General features: G+C 37.2%; 1 protein-coding gene across 3 annotated transcripts in view; it reads left to right on the forward strand.

Annotated features, from left to right (window-relative positions):
* The first annotated feature begins 2573 nt into the window (after window positions 1–2573).
* Window positions 2574–22843, forward strand: part of MGAT4A (alpha-1,3-mannosyl-glycoprotein 4-beta-N-acetylglucosaminyltransferase A) — a 115628-nt gene continuing 95358 nt past the window's right edge. The window contains exons 1-2 of one of the 3 annotated variants that reach the window (XM_029937197.1): window positions 2574–2702; window positions 4232–4560. In XM_029937197.1, coding sequence (XP_029793057.1) covers window positions 4467–4560 — 94 coding nt within the window. In that variant the 5' untranslated portion in view covers window positions 2574–2702; window positions 4232–4466. Of the gene's footprint in view, window positions 2703–3175; window positions 3243–4231; window positions 4561–22843 lie in introns of those variants that run through there. The other 2 variants (XM_029937195.1, XM_029937196.1) reach the window with 2 other exon arrangements.

Below are 22843 nucleotides of genomic sequence, written 5' to 3' on the forward strand. Positions count from 1 at the left end.
GGCTGCGCGGTCAGCCCCGCGCCACAGCTGCCGCCGCTAGCGACCCTCGGTGCCGCGCTCTCTCCCGGTGGCCGGCGGGGCGCCTGGTGCGTTTCCCGGCGCGGCGGGGCTCGTCGACTTTGGGGCAAAGTGGAGGAAAGTGTGGGTCTGGGGGGTACTGGGGAGAAGGGAGAGTTGCCTGCGGGACCCGGCCGTCCCAGGGCCCACACCTGCCCCGGAGTCGGCGCCTCCGCCGGGCCGAGGGCAGGTGAGGCGGGGACCAAGGAGGTCCGGGGCACTGAGGCAGGGGCTGCTCCTGCCGAGGCGGAGAAGGCGTGCACTGTCGTGCGGAATATTTCTACCAAGTGAAGATGTGGGGGTCCGGTGTGAAAGAGCATCCCATCCCCTCAGGCCCCAGTTCCCCCTGAAAGAGGAAGCTGCAAGTGGGACCCTTAGGATGGGTCTGGGTGATTGCACAGAGTGTACCAGGTGACACCTCCAAGGCGTGTTTTATGAGCTGGCAGTCATACCACTTGCGCGCCCGCTTTTATTTCTCGAAGCGTGTGTTTCTCTGGAGCCCATTCATTGCTTACAGTCTGAATTGCGAAATATAAGCAGACATAATGTGTGTTTTTAATGCTTCCCATGTATTTTGCTGCTGTGCTTTTGCTTTCGGACGAATTCTCGTAAAAAATATGACAACATCGTTGGAATTTAGAATCTAAATTTAGAATCAAATAATGCTTCCTGAGGTTTGGGCTTTCTGAATATTAAAAAAATAGTTTTATTAACAGGTTATCATGGCAGAGGTTTCTTTAGCCACACTTGTAAATCTGAAAACGCACTGGATGATGAGATTATGTAAGCTGTATTGATGAAAAACATTAATCATTTTATAAATTTTAAATAAATTAATTTTCCCATAATTACTGTGTATAAAGTTATATAGCTTACATCATGGACTTCATGCTTCTGCCTTTCATTCTTCAGGCACTCTGTACTGTCTGTGGGGTAACTAGGGAATATGCCAAGTGTTCACCAAAGTGTTCTCAGCCATAAAACACATTGAATAGTTCAGAGAACACTTTAAAATACAGTTTTTGTATCTAATAATAAAATACAGGACTGCAGCCCTTAAAGGGAAGTTAAATAAAACAAGTTTTTCAGTTTGAGAGTGAGAGTTGAAGTTCGCTTCATCTTTGTCAGGATGAAGAAGATATTAGTAATTTTAGCCACTTTTTTGTTTTTCAAGATTCAAGTGTGTTAAGTGATAATCTCAGAGATTAAGGTGTTAGATTAACATTTTTGCAAATGTGGACATCAATAAAAGAGTATGAGTTGTTTTGTTTCTTGCCTTAGGTGGTTGGTCAATTCATAGGGCTCTTGGCTGTCCAGCCTGTGATTGCCTCTTTTGGTTGAAGAGCATGGAGATCATTAGTTTTGTTTTTGTCTGTGGAGTCTTCCCTTATACTGTGCAGTTAAACTTCATTAGTGTGGAAACTAATTAAAATGTATGATTACATTCCTACTGAGTAAAATGCTCTTACATTTCTCCTGCAGAATTCCAGATCTTATTTGTTAGTAGAATTGACAAGTATCTTCTTCAAACCAGAGCTTGATAGCTTCCTGGATCACATATTTAATATCCCATATATTTTTCACACATTATTAATAGTATATCTATAGTCTACTGTGATTTTAGAAGTCATTCATTTTTACTGTCTCTGTATTTATACTGAGTTTTATCATATGGGCTTTCTTTGTATTTAATAAAACTATTTTAAAATATGCTTTATTTTATGATTTTTTTCTCTACTTCCCCATAATTATTAATTGGATGTTTAATAACTGGTATACTCTTAGATCTTTTACTAAGAAAAATCCTTCCTGAAGTAGGGGTAGGGCTAAGTATATAGCAGCAGAAAGCTATATGCATTTTTATATAATGCCACACTAGAATTATAATTCTGCATTATATAATTCACGTAGTTATCACATTCCTTTTATAATCAGAACTCATTATTGCATACTTAATGTTATAAGACAATGCCAAGAGGGTTTCAAATTCTAAACCATTAAATGTGGGTGTGTTTAACTATAGAAGGTGAATAACTTTGGTTTTAAAAAATACTGATAACTTATGAGAATACCTTTGTAGTCCCTTGTTTTCAGGTAGATTTAGGTGCTTCTAGAATATTATACTATAGTGAGAGAGCTACTGGCCACGGAAACTTAAAAGGCACTTTGGGTGTGTGTATGGGGTGGGGGTAGGGGTGCTAGCCAAAGGTTACAGGAAGTGAGAAATTCTTTTAAAGTTTTAGGTTTTAAACTTGGAAATTTACTATGAATTTTTCATCTTATTTCATAATAGATAAAAATTTGTTATAGAATAGAAAATAGTGTAAATTCCCACAGTTAAAGATAATGCCTCAGGAAGTCTCTCTAGACTTTGAGTGTCCCCAGCACTTCTCTTCATTCTTCCAAGGTGCTGGTGACCTAGTTTGAAAGGCAAAAGGTAGGAAGTGTTTGAACTTTGGAGTCCTACAAATTAGTGTTCTCTCTCTGAGTTCATTTCTCTTGTGTGTAAAATAGGCTTAGTAATGCCCTATACCTGAAACAGTATAACCTTGTGTGTGTCAGTTATACTTCAGTTAAAAAAAATGCCTCCCTCCTAGGGTTTTGTGAAGATTTAAAGCATATAATGGATGCATAGGAAACACTTGGTGAGTAGTAGTGTCTTATCATTGTTACTATTAACACTATGCTCTAGACTAGTGGAGATTTCTCGTAATGTTCAGTTTTACAAAGTAGCTCAGATGGTAGTTTCTGAATTGCCTTCAAATGGCCACTTTAGTCAGCCATACTTTCTTACTGAGGGAATTGTCCCTTGGGCTTGTTAGGCATTTTTGGAGGTGCATTACCTCACCCCACTAGAATATGTCTTAGTATATTTCCAAGTGCATTTTGTGGTCCCTTTGAGGCCACCGGGGAATCAGTGCACATCTCAGAGTGCTTGACATGCCCCCAGGGAATGCATAGAGTAGACTAAACCAGTGGCTAGCTGCAGTTTTTTTGTTGGATTTTATTTTTAACACAGTTAACTTCCATGGGGAATCTATTAAGTGCTGGGTGACTATGCTTAAGTGCTTATAAGTACTTGATTTAATTTGATTTTCTCAACAGCTTTGTTGATGGGTGGTGATCTCCAGATTTTCTGAGTTAAAACAATGCTCACTGATGGTCTTTGGTGAGACAGTGCTCTGGTGGGTTGCTGCATTTTTTAATTGCCTGAGTATTCCCAATTTACACCTCAGGAGTAGGCTAGTCACTGGAAAAACTACATTTATTTCATGATAATGATAAATGGCAATAATAACTGTAACCTATTATAACATTATGTGTGTCTTAGAGGAGGAGCCAGGACAGTCTTTTTTCTCACTTTGTGGATGAAACTGCAAGGCCTAAGATAAGTGCACACTCGGAGTCATATAAGTAATGATGTTGCTGGATCTAGAGCTCAGGTTTTTTTGATGTTTGTAAACTGTAGTCTGTCAGTTTTTCTTAAAATTTTTAAAACATTAACTATTATTTTGCAATAGGAAATCTAAAGAGCGACAGTTAAGGTTACTTAGGAACTGTTGTGTGATCTTTGGAGTTATCAGCTTGGAATCTGTGGCTTACTATTTGGTTAACAAACCTCATAACTTCCTCTTTTAAGTAGTAAACCATTTGTTTTTTTTTTAAATTAAAAATTGTTTTTAATGTTTATTCTTGAGAGAGAGAAAGAAAGGGAGAGCATACTCCCAGGGAGGGGCAGAGAGAGAGAGAGAGAGAGAGAGAGAGAGACAGACAGACAGACAGACAGACACAGAGACAGAATCAGAATCTAAAGCAAGTTCCAGGCTGTCAGCACAGAGTCTGACCCGGAGCTTGAACTCAAGAACCACAAGATCATGACTTGAGCTGAAGTCAGATGCTTAACCGACTGAGCCACTCAGGTGGCCTGAACCATTACTTTCTTTTCATAGACAAAACAGCATGAAGAGGGAATATAGTCTGAAGCTGGTTTTTTTTCCTGGAGGAGAAAAACCACATAATTCTAGTATATTAAATGAGTTGTTTAGATGTGAGGATAATCTTTGTAGGTAGAGTTTAGCCCAGGCAAAAGTCTGTTTATAAATGGTGAATAATTAATGAAAATAATATTTTGCATTATTGAACAAGTTTTTCTTTCTCTTTTTTCCTTGAATAGGAAGAAAGAAGCCTGAGACATCAGCCTATGAAGACTGTGAAGACAGTCCTGAATAGCAGTTATGAATGGTGTTGCTGCTAGGCTTGTTCTACAGAGCATCTGAAATGAACCTCTCTTATTGATTGTTTTTATTGGCCCAGAGCCAGGAGTACTGGATTCAGTTGACTTCACGATTAAAAGAAAACAGTTTTGGTTACCATCATAAACATATGAACCATTGTGATGGTGAAATGAGATGAGGCTCCGAAATGGAACTGTAGCTACTGTTTTAGCATTTATCACTTCGTTCCTTACTTTATCTTGGTATACTACGTGGCAAAATGGGAAAGGTAAGGAAAATATCTCCAAGAAAAAAAAGCGCATGAAACGTAGTAGGCTTTGTAAACGGTGCATAAATGCTTAGGTTAATACCCCAACAATCTGCATGCTGCATGCTCTCTGCTGGTGTCCTGCTAGTTTATTTCTGACACAAAAACGAAACCGTGTTCTTGGACAGAGGAGATGGAGAATTTCTAATTTGAATGGGGTTTGTTTTTGATTTCTTATAATTACACTTGGAGAAACAGATACTGATCAGTGGTTATATTACACATGACAGCCAAGCTGAATAATAAAGACTTTTGTTTTGGCATTTTATTTTTACTAAACATCATAAATGTTTAATAAGCTTCTTTGTATTGGATGTTGTATAAAGTACTTAAAAGGACACAGTCAGTGCCTTCATAAAATTTACATGCTGATTATACTAAGGATTTGGTGCTGTGTAGTTAATGATTTAAACTACATGTGTTGACAGATTGCTTTTTGGGCAAGAGAATTTATGAAGCTGGTGAGGATAAATTCTTCCAGTTCAAAAATTGGAAACAAATTTTAAGTTTACTGTGTTCAGACTTTTGAACTGTGTTTTTAAAGAAGGTTGTTTGTTCAGTGATATTCAGGGATAATGCCTTTCTTTGCTTTTTTTTTAATGTTTATTTTTTGAGAGAGAGAACTTCTGAATGTGGAGGGGCAGGGGCATGCGAGAGGGAGGGGCAGAGAGAGGGGGACAGAGGATCTGAAGTGGGCTCTGCACTGACAGCGGGGAGCCCCAGCCTAATGTGGGACTTGAACTGTTAGCTAGATCATGACCTGAGCTGAAGTCGGATGCTCAACCGATTGAGCCACCCAGGTGCCCAGCCTTTCTTTGCTTTTTTGAAGAGAAAATATTTGGAGTAAATTCCCACCCATACTTTTTCCTGTCTTCATTCCTCATGGTAAGCTAAGGAATGAACAAAGTAGGACAGAGGTATGTATTTGAATGTATGTTTCCTAGAATCAAGTTAGAGTAGTCCTCATCACCAGGTTCTTTGAGGGTCCTATTGCTGGCAGTATTTTATTAATTTGTATGAAGATAACTGAAGTGATGGATTCATTATTTAATTTTTCTCTGGTGTATACATAGATATGTATATGCACATGTGTATATATCTGTGTGAGTATGTATTATAGAGTAAGCTGATTAAAGTGAAAAATATGATCTGTTCTTGTAAGCAGGTATATTATTTCCCTTTTCTGAGTTGGGCTGTAATTTTGGGAGGAACTATTGGGGGTAGAAATTCATGAAAAACTTGCTGAAGACCTTTATTCTTGGTGGACAGATAATATACATTTTAGATTTCATTTTTTAATTGTATCAAAAGGAGAAGACTTAGGAAGAACTTAATTTAATCAAACTGTTTGTTTCAGACATGAACAAAACAGATTACTGGCCTAAAAAGTTTACTCATGGGGGCGCCTGGGTGACTCAGTAGGTTAAGTGTCCCATTTCAGTGCAGGTCATGATCTCATGGTTTGTAGGTTTGAGCCCCACATCGGCTCTGTGCTGACAGCTCAGAACGTGAGCCTGCTTCAGATTCTGTGTCTCCCTCTCTCTCTGCCCCTTTCTCGCTCATGTTCTGTCTCTCTGAATCAAAAATAAATACTAAAAAAAGTTTTTTAAATTTACTTATGAAATAAGAGAATTGACCATAGGAGAACATATGGATTTTTTTCTTGTCAGGAAACTTAACCTCGTCAGAGTTACTGTAATGGAGAAACTTGTTCCTACTTACTGTGTCTTATGTAAGGGATTAAAATTTTGGAATCTCTATTTCATTTATTTTGTTTCATATGTAAAGACATTGTAAGCATTATTTTCTTTTTGTATTGTCTTTAGAATGAAAAATTTAAAACTATAAAGATTCTTTTATCCTATGGTATTAGATACAAAGTTTGTTGTCGTCATCTTTCTTTGAACATCTCTATAATCCTTCTAGGCGTACTCTTCTGCTCTGTTTTTTTTTTTAGTGTTTGGTTTTTACTTTTTCAGGTGTCAACAGAGGACTCCTGTTATGTAAAATCCTCTGTGTTTTAATGCTATTATTTACGTAATAGTTTAACTGCTGAGCATTTGGGTTCTTTGTAGATCATTCTGGTGGTCAGGTAGCCTGGATTATCCAGAGCAAGCCTGATTTTAGATACTTGATTCTAGTTTACTCATAAACCATGTGCTCTGATTTTTATGTTGAAAGCAGTTTCCATTATCATTGACTTTGCTAGGCTAGTAGTTTGTATTTTTCATTCACTCATTGGTCCTGTCCTGCCTAGCACTGTATTAAATGCTATGAATATGAAAAGAAATAAGAAACTTAACACCTCTGACAAGCTCAGGGACTGCTAGGGGAAGATGCAGGTAAACAAATATGATACCATCAATAGATTGAGATAGAAGTAATAGAACAATGCTGGGGAAGCATATTACCTGTTATATATGATCTCATTTAATCCTGATAATGACCCTGGGAAGAATTTATGCCCTTTCAATAGATGAGAAAACCAAGGCAGAGTGGTTGAGAAACTTGCCAGGATCATATATTTAAATGGTAGAGTGAAGTTTGAACTCAATCATGCTGACTCCAGAGATTATGCTCTTAGCTGTTGGTCTGTTGCCCAGAGGAGCAGAGACAGAGGCTACTAATTCTTGAGTCATTTCACAGAGGAAAATATGAAGGTGATGCCGGAAGAGTAGTAGACAGCAGGCATATCAGGTAGAGGGAGCTCCAGGTGCAACCACAAAGTTCCAAAGTGGCATACAGTGTCTGTGCCTTGGAATTATGAAACATTCTGTTTCTTTGGCACATAGGACTTCTAGACTCTCAAGGTTTAGTTGGTAAACACAGTGCAGTTCCTATCATATTTTTTCATAGATCTTCATTCAACCCTTGGAAGAATACATGAGCTGGTCAATGGGATTGGCCTAAATTCAAAAGGATGTTAGGAACCCAGGCTGAGGGAAGATGGACTTTGGTCTGCAGGGTATGCAGATTTCCTATATAAAAATGAGGCAGATTTCTCATTACATGGAATGGACAGGTTGACAAAGTTGTAAGAAGTTGTGAGAGTGGGACTAGAGTTATTACATGTCCTACTTGTAGCTTGAGTTCTCCTAATGAACTTTCTACTTTGGGCAGACACAATCCAGTAATTGGGAAAGACCGAGGAGGCAGTCTATATATATATCTCCATATATAACATTTATGTATATGTTTCTGTGTGGACCTAGGTTTTCATTTTTGTTGGTATTTGCTTGGTAGTGAAATTGCCGGATCATGCAATAATTCTGTATTTAATCTATATTCAATCATTTGAGGAGCTGCCAGACTGTTTTTCCATAGCATCTGAACCATTATGCATTCCTTCCAATAGGGTATGAGGGTCCCAATTTCTTCACATTCTTGACAACACTTATTATCTGGCTTTTTGATTCTCAGTGGTAGGGAGATAGTATTTTATTGTGCTTTTGATTTGCACTTCTCTGATGACTAATATTGTCCAGCATCATTACTTTGATGTAATTTGTATATATATTCTTTGGAAAATTGTTTAAATCTTTTACTTATTTTTATAAAGGGGTAATTTGTCTTTTTATTAAGTTGTAAGAGTTCTTTGTATATTCTAGATATAGTTTCCATGTCAGATATATGATTTGCAAATATTTTCTCCCACTCCATGGAGTTGTCCTTCACATTCTTGATGGTGTCCTGTGAAACACAAGAGTTTTAAATTTTGATGAAATTCAGTCTACTTTGTTGTTGTTATTGCATATTGCTTTTGGTGTCATATCTGAAAATTCATTGCCAAATCCAAGATAATGAAAATTCTCTTATCTTTGCTGCTAAGAGTCTTGGCCTTTGATCCTTTTTAAGTCAATTTTTGTGTGTGAGTGATATGAAGTAAAGGTCCAACTTAATTCTTTTGCATGTGGCTATCCAGTTGTCTTAGCACAGTTTGTTTAAAAGATGAGTTTTCCCCATTGAATGGTTTTGGTGCTCTTGTTGAAAAATCAGTTGATTATAGATGTATGGATTTAGAACTCTCAATTCTATTCCATTGATCCTTATGCTAGTACTACACTATCTTGATCATTGTTGCATTGTAGTAAGTTCTGAAATTGGGGAGTGTAAGCCCTGTACTATATACTTTTTCAGGATTTTTTGGCTATTTTGGGTCCTTTGCAGTTCCATGTGAATTTTAGCATCCATTCACCAATTTGTATAAAGAAGTCAACTGGGATTATGATAGGATTGCTCTAAATCTGTAGATCAGTATGTCTTGCAGTCCATAAAGCATAAGATTTCATTTATTTAGTTCTTTAATTTTTTCAACAATTTTTGCGTGTTTCCACCATATAAATTTTATGATTTTATTAAATTTATTCCTAGGTATTGTATACTTTCTGATAACATTTTGAATCAAGTTTTTTATTTTGTTTTTTTTTTTTAATGGAGTTGTTTTCTTAATTTTACTTTTAAATTTTCATGAAGGGTGTGTAGAAAAACCATTGATTTTTATATATTGATCTTGTATCCTGCAACCTTGCTGAGCTTATTTATTAGTTCTTAAAAATTTTTTTTAGGTAAGTTCCTTCTATTCCGACTTTCTCAAGGGTTTTTATTAAGAAAGGGTGCTGTATTTTGTCAGATGCTTTTTCTGCATCTATCGACAGGATCATATGGTTTTTATCTTTTCTTTTGTTAATGTGATATATCACATTGATGGATTTGTGAATATTGAACCAGCCCTGTAACCCAGCAATGAATCCCACTTGATCATGATGGATAATTCTTTTTTTATATGCTGTTGAATTCGATTTGCCAGTATCTTGTTGAGTATTTTTGCATCTGTATTCCTTAAGGATATTGGTCTGTACTTCTCTATTTTTTTGCTGGGTCTCTGTCTAGTTTGGGTATCAAGGTGATGCTGGCTTCATAGAATGAGTTTGGAAGTTTTCCCTTCTATTTCTATTTTTTGGAATAGTTTGAGAAGAATGGGTATTAGCTCTGCTTTAAATGTCTGGTAGAATTCCCCTGGGAAGCCATCTGGCCCTGGGCTCTTATTCATTGGGAGATTTTTGATAACAGATTTGATTTTTTCACTGGTTATCCATCTATTCATGTTTTCTATCTCTTCCTGTTTGAATTTTGGCAGTGCATGTGCATTTAGGAATTTGTCCATTTCTTCTAGGTTGTCCAGTTTGTTGGCGTATAATTTTTAATGTTTATTTGTTTTAGAGAGAGAGAGAGAGAGAGAGCGAGAGAGCAAGTGGGGGAGGTGCAGAGAGAGAGGGAGGCACAGAATCTGAAGCAGGCTCTAGGCACTGAGCTGTCAGCACAGAGACTGATGTGGGGCTCAAACCCACAAGCCATGAGATCATGACCTGAGCCAAAGTCAGGTGCTCAACTAACTGAGTCACCCAGATACTCCTATTTATTAGTTCTAATAGTGGGTTCCTTAGGATTTTCTGTGTACAAAATCATGCCATCTGTGAATAGAAATAATTTTCTTTCTTTCTAGTCTGGATGCCTTTTATTTCTTTGTGTTATTTACTTTTCTAGCTAGAACCTTCATTTTGTGTTAAATAGAAGTGATGTAAGAGCTGACATCCTTGTCTTGATAGTCAGGAGATCTTAAGGAGATTTAAGAAGCGTTCTCTTTTATTTGTGGGAGATAAGTATAGTTTGAATGTTTGGTAGAATCAGCACTGATGTCATCTGGGCCTGAGGTTTTTTGTGTGAGTAGTTTTGTAATTAATGACTGATAGGATCTCACACGTTACAGGTCTTTTCAGATTGTGTATTTCTTCTCCAATTTCTGTAGGTTGTATTGTTCTAGGAATTTGTCTATTTCATTTAACCTATCTAATTTGTTGGTATACAGTTGTTAATAATATTTCTTTATAATACTTTCTATTTTTGTAAGATCAGTAAAAATGCCCTGTCTTTTATTTCTTTTTCTAATAGTTTTAGGGGTTTTTTTCCTTTGTCAAACTATCTACAAGTTTTTTGATTTTGTTGATCTTTTAAAGAACCAGCATTTGGTTTCTTGATTTTCTCTACTTATTCTCTATTTCATTACTTTCTACACTAATTTTGATCATTTTCTTCACTCTGCTTGTTTTAGGCTTAGTTTGGTCTTCTTTCTTTAGTGCAGGTAAGATTTTTCTAAAAGGCAAGATTATTGATTTGTGATCTTTTTTCTTTCATGATGTTGGCATTTATAGCTATAAATTTACCTCTAAGCACTGCTTTAGTTGCATCCCATAAGTTTTGGTATGTTATGTCTTGCTTTTCATTCATTTCAAAGTAATTTCTGATTTAATTTTTTTCTTTCACCAGTTGGTTGTTCAGGAGAGTGTTGTTTAATTTTCTTGTATTTGTGAGTGTCCCCAATTTTTCTGTTATTGGTTCTTAATTCCATTCCATTGTGGTCAGAAGACATGCTTTATGTTATTTCTATCCTTTTAAATTTATTTAGTTTTAAAAAATGACCTGGCATATGATCTGTTTTCTAGAATGCTCCATGTGCACTTGAGACTATATATTCTGTTGTTGGGTGGAATGTTGGGTAGATATTGGTCAGGTCCAGCTGTTGTATAGTGCTGTTCAAGCATTCTCTTTCCTTATTGACCTTCCAGCTAGTTGTTCTATCCATTATTGAAAGTAGAGTGTTTAAGTCACCAACTGTTGTCATAGAATTGTCTGTTTCTCTCATTTCTGTTAGTTTTTGCATCATGTATTTTGGTGTTCTGTTACTGGGTGCATATATTTTTTTATTTTTAAATATAACTTTTAAGTTTATTTATTTTGAGAGAGAGAGAGGGACAGCATGAGCAGGGGAGGGGCAGAGAGAAAGGGAGACATGGAATCCGAAGTAGGCTCCAGGCTCTGATTTGTTAGCACAAAGTCTGACATGGGGGCTGAAACCCATGAGCTGTGATATCATAACCTGAGCCGAAGTTGGACGCTTGACTGACTGAGCCACCTAGGCACCCCTTAGTTTTAAATATTTATATTATTTTAATTTAATTTAATTTATTTATTATTAAATATTCCCACTTTATCTCATAACATTTTTGTCTTAAAGTCTGGTTTGTCTGATATTTGTATAGTCCAGCTTTTCTGTGTTTCTGCTTATGTAATGCCTTATTACATTCTTGTACTTCAAGCTATTTGTGTCTTTAAATCTACAGTTTGCCTCCTGTAAACAATATATAGTTGGATCATGATGTTCTGGATCTAGTCTGACAATGTCTACCTTACGTTTTTGGTTTTTTTAATTAGTTTTTTTTTAGTTTATTTATTTATTTTAGAGCGAGCATGAGCAGGGGAGGGGCAAAGAGGTAGAATCCCCAAGAAGGCTCCATGCTTTGCGCTGAGCCCAACACGGAGCTCAATTCCATTATCTTGGGATCACGAGCCAAACTGAAATCAAGAATCAGACTTTAACTGACTGAGCCATCCAGCGACCCTACCTTTTGATTGGACTGTTTATCCATCCACACTTACTATTGTTGATACAGTTTGATTTATATCTGCCATAATTTTGATTTTCTTTTTTTTTTAATTATTTTATTATTTTTGAAAGAGAGTATGAGCTGGGGAGGGGAAGAGAGAGGGAGACACAGAATCTGAAGTAGGCTCCAGGCTCCAAGCTGTCAGCACAGAGCCCGACATTGGTCTTGAACTCAGGAACCGGACGTCATGATCTGCACGGAAGTTGGATGCTTAACTGACTGAGTCATCTGACACTTCTGCCGTCACATCTTTTTAGTTCCTCTTTTCCTTCTTACTTTTTTTGCATTGATTGAATGTTTTCTAATATAGCATTTAAATTTCATTAATGCCTTTTTTCATTATATTTTGGACATATTTTACTGGTTGTTCTAGGGTTTATCATACACAATCTCAACTTATGAGAATCAGTTTCAGATTTATACTAACTTAATTCCCGTAATATATAGAAATGTTACTCCTATATATAGCTCTTTTACTCTCCCTTTTGGGTTGTTATTGTTGTATACTTCACATCTGTCACTATTATAAGCCCAACAATACATTGTTATTATTTTACCATCTGTTATTTCCTTAGCACATTACAGCTTTATTCTCACTTACCTCCTTTGTTCAGTTATTGGCAAATATATTACATTTCCATGTGTTACAGACTCAGCAATCCATTATATGCATATCATCTTATACTATTTTTATTTTATTTTATTTTATTTATTTTTAAAAGTTTATTGATTTATTTTGAGAGTGAGAGAGTGTGAGCAGAGAAGGGGCAGATAGAAAGGGAGAGAGAATCCCAAACAGGCTCCATGCTCAGTGCAGAGCCTGACCTGAGGCTCTATCTCAAGAACCATGAGATCATGACCTAAGGTGAAATCAGTAGTCAGACTTCTAACTGACTGAGCCACCCAAGCTCCCCGATATGCTATTTCTTATTTATTTATTTATTTATTTAAATGTTTATTCATTTTTTGAGAGACAGAGTGCAAGTTGGGGAGGGGGAGAGGGAGAGGGAGACACTCAGGTTCTGAGCTATCAGCACAGAGCCTGATGTGGGGCTCAAACTCTTGAACCACAAGATCATGACCTGAGCCAAAGTTGGACACTTAACAAACTGAGCCACCCTGGCACTCCTACTATTTCTTTTTAAATCATTTAAGAGAAAGAAAACAATATGCCTTAGCAGTGTCTATTAAAATTATATAATTACTGGTACTCTTTGTGTGCATTTAAATCACTGTCTAGGAGTACTTGCTTTCAGTTTAATGAATTCCTTTAGTATTTCTTGTAAGGCAGGTCTGCTAGCAATGAATCCTTTTCAATTTTTATTTATCTTCTAATCTGTATATTTTAACCTTCATTTTTTATTTTTATTTATTTTTATTTTTAGTTTATTAAGAAATTGTTTAATGTTTATTTATTTTTGAAAGGGAGAGTACAAGCAGGGAAAGGACAGAGAGAGGGAGACACAGAATCTGAAGTAGGCTCCAGGCTCTGAGCTGTCAGCACAGAGCCTGACACAGGGCTCAAACCCACCAACCATGAGATCATGATCTGAGCTGACGCTGGATGCTTACTCAATGAGCCACCCAGGCGCCCCTCAATGTCAATTTTTGTGGAAAAATCTGCTAGACTTAGCGTTCCTGGTTGACAGGGTTTTAGTTTTGTTGTGAAGTACTTTGTGTTATCCCACTGCCTTTGGCCTCCATTATTTCTTCCAAAAAGTTAGCTGTTAATTTCCTTGGGGTTCCCTTATCAGTGATATATCATTTTTCCTTGTGGTTTTCAAGATTGTCTTGTGTTTATCAGTTTTACCATGTGATGTGTGTGTGGGTCTTATTTCCTAGATGAGTAGGTTACTGGTTTTCAGTAACTTTGGGAGGTATTTGGTCATTTTCTTTGGGAAAAATAATACACACACACACACACACACACACACACACTTATGTATATATGTATGTATAAAAACATACATATGTATATTTATTTATTTATTTTACCTTTCTCTCCTCTCTCTGGGTATTCCCAGTACCTTTATGATAGTATTCTCGACGGTATTCCAGATTTCTCTATGTTGTTCATTTTTCTTCATCCTTTTTGCCCTTTCCTCATCCTTTTTGCCCTTTCTTTAGTTTACATAATCTCTACTGATCTATCTTCAAGTTGGCTGATTCTTTTGCCAGTTCAAATCTACTCTTGAGGCCTCTCATGGTTTTTTTATTTGTTACTGTACTTTTCAACTTCAAAGTTTGCTTTTGGTTCTTTCTTAAAATTTCTTTTTATTGATACTCTATTTGATGCAACATGGTCCTACCTTCCTTACTTTTTTAGTGAAGTTTTCTTTTAGTTCTGTGAGCATATTTATGATGGCTTTTGAAATATTCACCTGTTAAATCCTACATTGACTCATACTGCCAGGGAATGTCTTTCTTACACTGCCTGCTTTTTTTCTGGTGTATAGGTCATATTTATATATTTCTTTGCATGTCCCATAATTTTTTGTTGGAAACTGGACATCTTGGGTAATATAATTTAGCAACACTGGATATTCTCCCACCTCTACCCCCAGGGCTTGTTATCATTTGCTTGTGTGCTTATTTACTTATGTAGTTACTGGCTGGATTATTTTTGAGACCTCTCGTCCCCACAAGGTTGAGTCTGTGTGTTTCTCAAGCAGACACAGTTTTGGGTATGCCCATAGTGTTCCTGGGATGACTGTTATTACTGGTAGGATTTTCTTCCATTCTTTCAGTGACCACCACACTAATTGCTGGCTGATTGTTCTGCAGTTTACAACAGTGCACTGGAGCATAAATTCGGCTACAAACTAATCTAATCAAATTGTGGTTCCTTTAAAGAAATGTTTCTGAGTTCACTGATTTTCTATTTGTCCTGACCACAGGAACGTTCCTCCTAACTGTCCCTTTTCCTAGTTCTTGCAAACTAGGCACCAGCACCTACTGTCTAGGTTCCATCTTCATTAAATCCACAATTCTCCCAGTTCCTTTCACTGCAACCTTTGCTGTTTTTGAGACCACTCTTAGTTTAAACTCCTCCACTCTCTGTTGCAAATGAAGGTAGTTCCTTTGGAAGGAGATTAGGAGTCATCTATTTTGTGGCCCACTTTTCCACCAGCGAGAATTTCTGAGCCAGGGCTCTGGAGGTGGGGTTGAAGACCATGATACGCTTCTCTCTGAAGCTTTAAGTACCCCCACTTTAGGAGCTGAGCGCTGGGTGAGGGGAAGGGACCATAGCCTGAGGATGTCTCCTGGCATGGAACCCCTGCCTTACTAGCAGTGGAATGGCTTTGGGGGCCCCAGTAGTCTCAGGATGCTGCATTCTTAGAGACTTGGGTGCGTGAAAAGATCAGATGTCATATCCTGTTAGGTGTAAAATTATAGACGCTAAATAAAATGTTTTATTTAAAACTATGAGTCTTATTTGCAAATTTGTAAGTAAAATTTTTTAGATTTTTTAACTGTTTCTTTACAAAATAAGAAAGCTCCTTTTAAACAGGATATAAGGGAAATTAATAGAAAAATCTAGGCTTTGGAGTACAGTGTCATTGTTCTGGCTCATCAAAATTACATAATCATGTTTGTTGAGTGCCTCTGTTTGTCAGACACTATTAGAGGTTTGGGTTATATTACCGAACGTATCAGAGAAAAATCCCTGCTTAGTGTGGGGGAGGAAAAGAAGAGATAGCTCAAAAACAATAAATAAACAGTAAGCTGATGAATAATAACTGTATTTTAAGCCTTTTATTTGAAAATAATTTTAGATTTTCAATACATCTGAAAAATAGTATGCAGAATTTCTTTATACTCCTAATATGAACAGCCTACATTATCACAGAATATAATGTTCTAAACTCCCAAATTAACTTTGATGCATTTCTTTTACATCTGCAAACCTTACTGGAATTTCACCAGTTGTTACTCTAATGCCCTTCTGTCCTAGGATCCAGTCCAGGATCCCACATTGCGTTTAGTTGTTATGTTTTCTAGTCTCCTCCTTTATGAGAAGTTACCTTAATCTTTTATGTTCTTGGCACTTTTGAAGCTGTTGGCCATTTTTTTTTTTTTAAATATCCCTTAGTTTGAATTTGTCTGATGATTTCTCATGATTAGATTGAGGTAATGCATTTTTGTCAAGACTATCACAGAAGTGACATTATGTCCTTCACAGTGCATGGTACAGGATGCTGAAATGTCTTACTGCTGGTTAATTCTGATCACTTGGGTAAACTGGTGTCTGCCTGGCTTCTCCAGTATAAAGTTACCATTTTTTCCCTTTGTAATTAATAAGCGTTTGGTGGAGGCTTCTTTAAAACCAAGTGGATATCCTATTTTTCATCATCTTTCTGCCCACAAATGTTAACATCCATTGATTATTTTTGTCTGCAATAATTATTACTGTGGTGTTTGCCAAATGTGATTTTCCCATTTCCATTATTTCTTCTACATTTAGTAATTGGAACTCTGCTGAAAGGAAGAAATGTCTCTTCTCCATCACTTCTTTCTTTCTTGTATCTTGATATGAGTATGGACTCATGAATATTTACTGTGTTCTGAGTTATAATTCATTATTATTATTAATTATTTTGGTGTTTAAATTGTCCCAGAGGTGGCCATTGGGAGCTTCAAGTTGACTTCTCTGCCATCAACATGCTCCTCTCATTTTTTTCAAATTTATTGAGGTGAAATTCACATAACATAAAGTATATTAAAGGAACAATTCAATGGCATTTAGTACATTCACACTGTTGTGCAACCAGCACCTCTATCTAGTTCTCAATCATTTTTTGAGCAATTTTTGATGTTCTGGGGCTGTGATGCTCCAGGTTTATCTTGTATTTTCTCTGCCCCAGCCCTGGAAATAGGCATTTCTTCAAGGACCCTCTAGTGTTTTTAAAGAATGGAGTCTTGGTGTGCCTACTATGGTATCATCACTTATACCCTAAATAGTGCAAGAAAGTATATGTGTGTATACACATAGATTAAAAAAGCAACAACATGTGAGTTCATACTAATCCCTCTGATTTTAATCCAGCACAAAGGTGTTCATTCTGGTTTCTACTTTTCTTGTTTAGTAACTTCTCTCCAACAGTTAAAAAAAAAAAAAAAGGCTGTTATCCTGATATAGTTACTTATTTGCTCAGTTGCAGTCAGTATAAAAAGATAGTAGTTTCAGAATTGCTAACCAATAGCCAAGTGAAAAATAAATCTATTAGGGTACCATATCTGCATACAGATCTTTTTGTCTTACAGGTATATAGTGAAATGCTGTTTTCCAAAGTTTTCTATCTTATTTCTTAGCCATTCCTTTTTCAGTGTGGCTATGCCAATCCTTTATAATACACACAAGCCATTTATTACTGCTTATATTCGGTTTTGGGCCCCACTCCTGTTTACTTGCAGTCATTTACATTTTGGACATGTGGAACATGATCGTGGTTCTGAGCCTCACCTGTGAAAAAGGGTCACCTAGGAGAAAGGTTTCTCATTCCTCCTACTCCAGTTCCATCTATCCCTTGAAGGTATTCAATCTCATTTTGTTTTATTCTTTCTGTATTTCTTGTTGCACAATTTGAGCAGGTACGTGAACATTTCCTAAAGTCCTTTTCTTTCTTGTGTGACGGGAAGCGTACTATAGGTACCCTCTGTGCTTTGCTCTTCCCATTCCCACTTCAGCAACACGTCCTGGAAATTGTTCCATAACAGTTCATGGCGATCTTCCTCATTCTGTTTTTGTTTTTGTTTTTTGTTTTGTTTTGTTTACAACTTCCTAAGACTCCATTGTGTGGATGTACCATAATCATAATTGTCCAACCACACTCCTTAGGGGCATTAGGTTTTTAATGCATTCATTCAGTATTTTAAGTGAATGTTTTCTGTCAGGCATTATGCTGGGCCTTTAGTAAAGGAAATCTAGTGTATAGGTCTTTTTTCTTTTTTAAAGTTTAATTTTAGCCTTGAGTTTTCATCCAAACTGTGAGAACTCAAGAACTTAATTTTTTGGATGATAACAATAGTTGCCATCTGGGTTATAAACATGAAGGTCTGGAGGTAGAGTTGAATTTATTTACCACTTAGACTTGAACAACTTATTCTGGAAAAGTAGATTTTGTCTCTCTTTTGCTGAAGTATATTTTGTTTGCCTCTAAAGTTAATAGTTTGAAAACCTAAATATAAAAGGTAGGCCAATTTTAAAGAAGTTCTATTCTATACCTTTTTGACAAGAAGCTAGAAATTAGAGCAAATGCAATCATTCTTCTTTTTCCAATTTAAAACGTAATAAATACTTACATGCCAGGTTTTTTGCTTTCTCACAGTTGAGGTGATATGATAAAATTTTCTAGCCGAGGGGACACTGAGTTGGCATGTGTATCTACCTTCATTTCAACAGGTTTCGATAATTACTGTCTTCAGAACAATTTTATTTCTTCAAGTAAATGTTTTAATTGAAGTATAACATACATGTAAATAATTGTAGGAGTATAGCTCTATGCTTTGTCACAAAGTGGACACATCTGTGTGACAGACTCTGGAAGGAGTACATTTCAGCACTACATGTCTTGGTGTGTGTTGGTGCCTAACTTTTTTGGCATTTTTCCTGAAGCTGCTATACAGTCTTTCTCATGGTACTACTCTGAAGGAACCAAATCTTGAATTCATTTCTCTATTGCAGTTTGCATTTAGCCTTTCTGCTTGCCCAGGATTCATTGAATGTTGTGTTTGCCAATCTTGTAGTAAGCGATGGGAAGGCAAGGATTATTGGTATACAAAACCTGCCCCGTGAAGGAGCTTAGTTTCAGGGACCAGACCAATACTCAGAATAAGTACTGTTGTTGTTATTTCTGCTCTCATGGAGGTATGGACCCAGTGCTATGATAGCAACAAGGTAAAAAGAGTTCAGTCTGATAAGGGGCTGTAGAGAACCTTCTTTGAAGAAGTTATATTTGAGGGGTGCCAGTGTGGCTCAGTCAGTTAAGTGTCCGACTCTTGGTTTTGTCTCAGGTCATGATCTCCTGGTTTATGGGTTCAAGCCCAGTGTTGGGCTCTGTGCTGACAATGTAGTGCCTGCTTGGGATTCTCTCTCTCCCTCTCTCTCTGCCACTCCCTTACTTGCTCTCCGTCTCTCTCTCTCTCTCTCTCTCAAAATAAATAAAAACATTTTTAATAAAGTTATATTTGAGTTGGTCTGAAAGATAAATAGGAATTTGACAGGAAAAAAGTACTTCCTGGTATAATGGAGAAAGTAGATGTTTGGTTGAATCAAGGTGTGTACAAGTGGTAGAAGACTTGAATGGCAGTAACACTTGACCTGTTCAGGACCAGAAGTGTTGACCTTAAGTATAAAGGGTAGAAGGGAAACAGGAAGAGACTAGGGGAATAAGATGGTACTGGAGGCATTTGTTAGATTGTTAGATCAGAAGCAGGTATGATGGCGGTGTGGTGAAGGAGCTGAGAGATCTGAAGAGCCAGGGAAGAGTTGATGATGAACAGAGTCACTGTCTTGGGGCACCTGGGGGGCTCAGTTGGTTAAGCGTCTGACTCTTGATTTCAGCTCGGGTCATGATCTTGTGGTTCATGGGTTCAAGCCCTGCATCGGGTTCTGCACTGACAGTGAGGAGCCTGCTTGGAATTCTCTGTCTCCCTCTCTCTCTGCCCCTCTTTTTATTTTGAGCACTCTCTCAAAAGTAAATAAACATTAAAAAAAAAATACCTCTTTAAAAAAAAAGAGAGAGAAAAGGGGTGCCTGGGTGGCTCAGTCAGTTGGGCCTTCAACTTCATCTCAGGTCATGATCTCATGTTTCTGGGTTCGAGTTCTGCGTCAGGCTCTGTGCTGACAGCTCAGAGCCTGGAGCCTGCTTCAGATTCTGTGTCTCCCTGTCTCTCTGCCCGCCCCCCTCCTCCATGCTCTTTCTCTCCCTGTCTCAAAAATAAATAAAACATTAAAAAAATAATTTCAAAAAAGAGAGTCATTGTCTTATTACTTTGTCCTAAATTTTACATGCAATAAAATATCCTATTTCTTTAGACTTGGGTACATTTTTTGGGTAGGTGATGACATGACACTTACACATGTGCGTGCACACATCTCTTTTTTCATAATTTTGCTTAAAATTACAGCTGATCCTTTTGAACTTCAGACACCTCAATCAGACAAGTACAAATATTGCAAAACTTACTCCCATACTTTTATTTATTTATTTATTTATTTATTTATTTATTATTTTTTTCTTTTTAATTTGAGAGAGAGCACGCATGCTCATGAGCTGGGGAGAGGAATAGAGGGAGAAAGGGAGAATCTCATGCAGGTTCCATGCTCAGCTTAGAGGCCACTGCAGGGCTTGATCCCATGACTGTGAGACCATGACCTGAGCCGAAGTCAAGAGTCCAGTGTTTGGGGCGCCTGAGTGGCTCAGTCGGTTGAGTGTCCATTTCAGCTCAGGTCATGATCTCATAGTTTGTGGGTTCGAGCCCCACATCAGGCTCTGTGCTGATGGCTCAGAGCCTGGAGCCTGCTTTGGGTTCTGTGTCCCTCTCTCTCTGCCTCTTCCTTGCTTGTTGTGTTTCTCTCTGTCTCTCAAAAAGAAATTAAAAAAAAAAATTTTAAAACTACATTAAAAGAAAAGAGTTCAGTGTTCAGGTGACTGAGCCAAGCCACACAGGCGCCCCTCCCATATTTATATTTAAACTTTTCTGAACTATCAATACCATGGGCTTCATACTTTTATTTCTGAACCTTCCTAAGGTTATCGAATTCTTATTTTTATCCATTTCTGTGGTCTTAGAAATCTCACCAGCCTGGGGGAAAAAAAAGTGAATGCTGTGACCACTCATGTTACACATGATTAGGGTTATTGACTGAGTCTTGAATGGGTTAGGGGACCTGGTTGCTTCTCCCAAGATGATTTAAATTTGGGCTGCTTATTATCTAGTTGGGTCCTTTTTGCAATTAAACCTAATTTGTTAGGTTAATAAGGCCATTTAAGTTCCCGTTGCTTATATAGATTTTCTTTTTTTCCCATGCTGGTATTTTTCCTCTGGATTAAATTCTTAATTGTCCTCTTATCATTAGCATGACCTGGTAGAGATTATTACAAATTTAAGCATGCCTTATTAGAATCTTGTGATTAGAAGGCCACCCGTAGTTTTCTAAGATAAGGAATTAGCCAGGAGTTTGATGAATTTAGGACAGATCATGGAATATTTTCTTTTTTTTTTTTTTAACTAAATTTCCTTGTGTGACCTTATTCTGATCATTCCCCTTTCCCTTCCTTGTTACATTTCTCCCCCCCCCCAAAAAAAACTTTTGGCTTTGCACAGAATTTCCCCTCATTTCTTTGTTGACACAGGTATAAATTTATGTCTCTAGAAACAAATACTCCAGTTTATTGACAGTTAGTTCTACTTATTTAAATGAATAAAAAATTAACCATGCTCTGTTCCTTAGCTTTTCCACATTTCAACCTGTTTCTGAATATTTTATTTTTCTTTTTCAGTACCGTTTACAAAATTAGTGTGTATCCACTAAATTACTAAAAAGTAATTTTTTTCTTCAAATGTTTACATCGTCACAACATGTCTACTGGAGGCCCTTTTAGGCTGTTTCTTTATCTCTTTAGCATTCTCCCTGACATCTTTGAAAGCATTCTTGCTTTCTTAGCCTAATTCCATGCTTCTAGACACATCTCTACCCCACCCCCATCAGTAGATGTGAAATTAGCTATATCTTAAGACTTTTAGTTCAATTTCAGTAGGAACTATATTAGAGATCAAAATTTGGGTGCCCATTACACTTAGTGATGGACAAAAACGTTGCTCTTGTTCTTAGGAAATGGTCATTGGTTAATTTTTCTTCTTTAACTGATCACGATGCCATGTCCTACTTTCCCGTCTGTATGAGGTTTCATCGATGACTCCATCTTCACTGTATGTTGATGAACAGCAGCTCTCTAAAGAGAAGCTCCAAAAGGATTGGAGTTTTGCAGGGAAACTGGCAGTCTGGGACTTGTTACTTACAAGAGATAGTGGAAAGTTGTACGGGAGAGGAAAAGAGCTTGCCTGCGAGATTATCTTTTTCTTCACTGTGGCAAACAGCCAGTTGTTCCTTGAATTTACCTCTTTGTTAGTCCTGGCAAATGGCTGTGCAGAGAAACTTCTGTTGGCACTTGGATTACTATTTCAGAGTACCAAAACTTAGAGAAAAAAATTCCTTCACAAATCCCATGTGTGAGTTATGGAAAAGGGAGGTAAATATTCCAGGAAATAAAATAATCCTAAACTGGATGTCTAGTGGTTGCAGCCATGCTAGAATCTTTCCTGGTGCCTTGTTCTTTCATTATGTCAATTGAGGTTAAACTTAAAAAGTTGACCTTCAAGCCTTGTGGTATGAAGTTTCCTATTTTTGTTGCCTGTTGTAATTTATGTTTATCCCAAGTTATCTCTTTTGTAGCTCTTCAACACTCCCCCAAATCTCTTACCCATTACCACTTTCCATCTCCACCTGCCGCTTTCACACTTACTCAGTGGTAAGGTCCTATTTGTTTGCCTATGATTTTGAAGAGAAATAATAAGACTGATTAGAACTCTGTTATTGCTCTATACTGCTGCCATTTCAGGAGAAATCAGCCCGAGTTGCATGACTGAAAATAAGTACAGAGTTGGTATTTGGAAACAATGAAAAATACCATTTGTTGACTATGTTTTGCATCTAGGGTCTCATTTGGTTCTCACAA

This window comes from Suricata suricatta, chromosome 4, assembly GCF_006229205.1.
Source record: "Suricata suricatta isolate VVHF042 chromosome 4, meerkat_22Aug2017_6uvM2_HiC, whole genome shotgun sequence".
NCBI classification, from domain to species: domain Eukaryota; kingdom Metazoa; phylum Chordata; class Mammalia; order Carnivora; family Herpestidae; genus Suricata; species Suricata suricatta.